The sequence below is a fragment of the Benincasa hispida genome, chromosome 10 (assembly GCF_027475165.1).
Source record: "Benincasa hispida cultivar pf3 chromosome 10, pf3_genome.v1.1, whole genome shotgun sequence".
NCBI classification, from domain to species: domain Eukaryota; kingdom Viridiplantae; phylum Streptophyta; class Magnoliopsida; order Cucurbitales; family Cucurbitaceae; genus Benincasa; species Benincasa hispida.
In genome coordinates this window covers 7408106-7412721 of record NC_143487.1, presented here as the reverse complement: position 1 = coordinate 7412721, position 4616 = coordinate 7408106, and the positions used below count along the sequence as shown (strand labels likewise).

Below are 4616 nucleotides of genomic sequence, written 5' to 3'. Positions count from 1 at the left end.
GATCATCATGCTTAATAGGAAGATGACCTGACAGAACTACCTCCTGCTTGACCATTTTTCTTTCTTTTCCTCATCAGGGGATCTCAACCTAAACCTTCTTGCCCTTTGCAGTAGGGCTTTGACCACCAGAAGACTGCATAGAGTGCACCTCTTCCTTGTGCCCACCTTCCTCAAGAACACAAAATCTGTTAGGGAAAAGAGCAACTGGTATGTAAGAATTCAAATTTAGAGGTGGATCAAAACTTACCCCCGTCTTCTTGATGAGTTAGTCATCATTTCCTCAACATCCTTAGTACTCTAAGCCTCAACTGGCTCATGTGAGGGTTCAGTAATAGGTGTCAGCGACTCTTAACACAACTAATAGCAGGGATGACACTAACATTACGCATATTGGACACGAGTTAGGAAGGAAGCTTTCCATACTGAGTGTCTAGCCAGCTGACCATGTCGGCTAGCTGGGAGATTTGGGTGGCCATACTCTGCATGTGAGTGGTGATGGTTTGTTGGAACTGCTCCTAATTCTTTTTTATCTGCATGGTGGACTCTGTCAGGCTCTTCACCATGTCCTCCAAGGGAATATTGGAGTTGATCTAGCCTGGGTTACCCTGATTGCCCCAATAGTTATAGTCCCAACAGTTATAGTTATACATTCGTCCACCTTATTGATTTCGAGCATAATTCACCTTTGTAGTAGGCTCCTTGGGTTGTGCCTTAACAAAAAAAAAAGCTTGTTTCACAAAGGTAGATAATTCAGCAAGTTTAGATCTAAGTTCATTTGCCTCTTGTGAAGATATACAATATCGAGAAATGTGATCTTGTGTCCCATACTGCTAGGCATTGGCTGCCATAGTGGAAATGGGTACTTTGGCGTCTAAAAGGGTCTTGTTGGCTAGGGTTTCTCCTACAGCTATATCGATAGTACTCCAATCATTAAGACAAGCCCTTCACAGAAGTACTGTGTAGGAGCACATTTGAGATCTGATGATGTAAAAAACTGCCATTGAGGCACTTAAAGCATTCTCAATACTCTAAAGGGTCTCCCTTCCAGACTGGGCAAAAGGTACACACGCATGACTCCCATTCTGGCGTGAAGCAGTGCCGTTTTTCTCCTTCTACGACAAAAGTAGTGAGAAACAACTTGGATTGATATTTGGATCCCTTTTGCTTCAAGCCTATCACCTTTTCTATATCTTCGTTGGTTGTGATTTTTTCCCTTTGTTCTTTCTTTGTGATATATTTGTTTGTATGAATTTGTATAAGATTAGTAAAATGAGGTTACAATTTTCCTTGACTATTTATTAAAGTTGGAGAATTCATCCACTAGACTCTTCCACATTCTTAATTTAGTGGTTACATTTCTCTGTTTTCCCCTACTTTAGTGCATTTCTTTTGGTTTCTAAACTTGATCTTCCCTTATTTTCTCTTGTTTCCCTTATTCCTCTCCTTCTTGCAGGACTCCGTCGTTTAATTTTCACCTTTTATCCATGCTGTTGCTGGAGGGGACAAGGGTTTTTCTTCCAACCCTTTCTATTCTTCAAGGCTTCTTCCAATTTTTGGTATATTTTCCTCTTTGCTTCATTAATTCGCTATATTCTTGACATGTTTTGGCTTCTAATTTTTCCTCAAAATGCGTTTTGGAAAAGAGGAAATAAGAATAATGGTTTTCTTGATCTTTTATGGTTTGATCTTTTAAAATAATACATTTTCTATAGTCAATCATATAGCAAGAAATAAGAGGTTTATGATCTTGTTTGAGATAATTTTTAATTGTTTCTTTTCTTGAATTGATCGGCTTAGGAAGAACATTGGTTGGTTATAGTTCATAGTTTGTTGTTCATTTGGTTAAGTTGGGGAATGGATACATACTATGAAAAATTTAAAACTAAATGGTTAGCTAATGAGGTCTATATGATTAAAGTTTGTTTTAGAGCTTAAAGTTTTATAAATTGTGATCTGGGGTCTATTGTGGATTCAAAGTGTGACTTCGAGGTTATGTGTTACTAAAGTTTGATGGGGAGCTTTTTTAATTTATGTGGTTTTAGGTGTTGTTTGTGTGAATTTAATTTTGAGTATCTTGTTTGTAATCAAAGTCTTATTCTAATTATATTGTGCAATTTGATTTGGAGCCTACTTTCTGATTTTCCTAATATTGAGTTTTTTCTTAGTACAACAACTTTGGAGTGGAAAATCGAACCTCCAACCTCTAAAGAGGAATGTCATGTTAGTTACTGTTGAGCTAAGCTCACTTTCCCTCTGGTGAGCCTAATGAACATTAAAGTGTTGTTTTTAATAATAATATAAAAATTATGATTAAATCTTGGATGTGGTTGAAAAGGAGGGAGTTAATTGTTATGCCATTTTTATTCCATTTTTTACTTTGATATATAACTTATATTTGAAAAGGGGGTGATTTTTTAACTTCAAGTTGTTAGGATTTTTCTTATATCTTGATATGAGAAAAATTGTTAATGTTGTGATAGTAGTTACTTATGTGTAGGAATAAATAGATCATTGTTGACGACACAAGGATGAAGGATTGTTGACTTTTTACTCATTTGCGTATAAAACTGGTAGGTGAAAATTTAACTTTCAAAAGAAAGAGGGAACCAACTTTGTTGGTTGAAGAATCCCACATTGGAAAATTTGGTGTTGGAAATCTCCTTTATGTACTCCAATCTTGTGTTTTAGGTTTGGGCCCCAAAGGATACCCATGTTTAGAAGTGAGGAGATAGCCAATGTGGGTTCGGTAGACATCACACACGTGCTTTGCCTGACGGTCGTGTAATGATTATTTTTAATTAAAAAATATTATTTTATTTATTATTATTATTATTATTTTTAAAACGATTCATTTTGATGCTGAAGGTCTCTTTTATAGGCCTTCAGCAGTTCGTGAAACACAAAATTCATTTTCTAAATTCCCACTTCATTTTCCTCTCCTCCTCTATCTTAGCTTTCCGAACAGTGAGTTTAGAAAGGGTGTACGTTTCGATCGGTAGCGGTGAATTTCCAACCCGTTTTCATTTGGTTGTTTTATCCTAGGGACGACGTGGCAATTTTCAGACCTGCTTGCACTCTTGGGTAGAACCGCGAAACGTCTTCAAGAGAGCGAGCTCTGCGACTCAACCTATAACGAGTTTCTGTTTTGTAAGTTTTTCTCTTTGCTTGACCGCCGTGCCTTGACGACTTACAGTTTGTCGTTCTGAGGGCCTTACTATTTCCAACAATTTTAAGACGTTTCCACATCTTCAATGGCCCAAAGTAACAACAATGAGATATGTGACCTCAATCGTCCATTTCGGTTCGAAGGAGCGAACTTCAAACGATAGAAGCAAAAGATATTGTTCTTCCTCACCATCAAGAAAGTCGTCGAAGCTTGTACCAGCGCTAAGCCGATCGTCCCTTTAGAAGAACCAACTGAACAATAGATAAAAGAAGATGCTGACTGGGAGAAGAAAGACTTTCTATGTAAGAATTTCATTTTAAATGGTTTGACTAATAATTTGTATGACTACTATAGTACAATGAAGACAACAAAGGAGGTCTGGGATGCCCTGCAAAAGAAGTATGATACTGAGGAAGCCAGGTCGAAGAAATATACGGTTAGTCGTTATCTCAAGTTCCAGATGACGGATGAAAAATCCGTGGAGCCCCAATCCCATGAACTCCAGAAGATAGCCCACGAGATAATTACTGAAGGTATGGCTCTAGACGAAAAATTCCAAATTGCTGTTATTATTGATAAACTGCCCCCCTTGTGGAAGGATTTTAAGAACACTTTGAGGTATAAGACAAAGGAGTTCTCCTTGGAAAGTCTTATAACCCGACTAAGGGTCGAGGAAGAAGCCTGGAAGCAGGACCAGAGGGAGAAGGTGAATGCAGTATCTAGGAAACCCGCCACTGCCGTGGTAAAACCTGACAAAAAATTTAAGGGGACAAAGAGGAAAGGTCAGAACCGTGGCTCCAGCAACCAGAACCAACAGAAAAAACAGAAGCCCCCTTCAGAAGAAATGGTACAGTTCCTCTGCTTTAATTGTAATAAACCTAGGCACAGGGCTAGGAGCTGTAGGAACAGGCATCGTTCTGCTGGTCACACAGAAGAACCGTTAGTCGCCATGATCACTAAAGTAAATGTGTTCAGTGGTTGTGAATGGTGGTGGATAGACACTGGCGCGATGCGCCATGTCTGTCACGATCTTAGTCTATTTAAAACTTATACTGAAACTAAGGATAAGAATATTCTGTTGGGAGATCACCACTCCATGAAAGTTGCTGGAACCGGCGAGGTGGAACTGAAGTTTATCTCTGGGAAGACCCTCACGTTCAAGGACGTTCTGCACACTCTGGAGATACGAAAGAATAGGTTTCGGGCTACCTTTTAAACAAAGTAGGGGCACACCTGTATACCCTTACCAAAAATAATGTATTTGTAGGGAAAGAGTATGCAACTGAGGGAATATTCAAATTAAATCTAGACCTTAATAAAATGAAATCTTCTGTGTATATGCCGTGTTCTATGAATATTTGGCATGCTAGACTCTGTTATGTGAATAAGAATTTAATTAGTAACATGATTGGGCTGGAAATGATACCTAAGTTATCCACGAATGATTTTG

At 38.3% G+C, this 4616-nt stretch overlaps 1 protein-coding gene across 1 annotated transcript; it reads left to right on the top strand.

The window, feature by feature from the left end:
- Positions 1-3524: 3524 nt before the first annotated feature.
- On the top strand, positions 3525-4382 carry LOC150033081 (uncharacterized). The gene is made up of 2 exons (XM_090306273.1): positions 3525-3602; positions 3765-4382. The coding sequence occupies exons 1-2, from the start codon at positions 3525-3527 to the stop codon at positions 4380-4382; spliced, it is 696 nt and encodes a 231-aa protein (XP_090162399.1).
- The last annotated feature ends 234 nt before the right edge of the window (positions 4383-4616 follow it).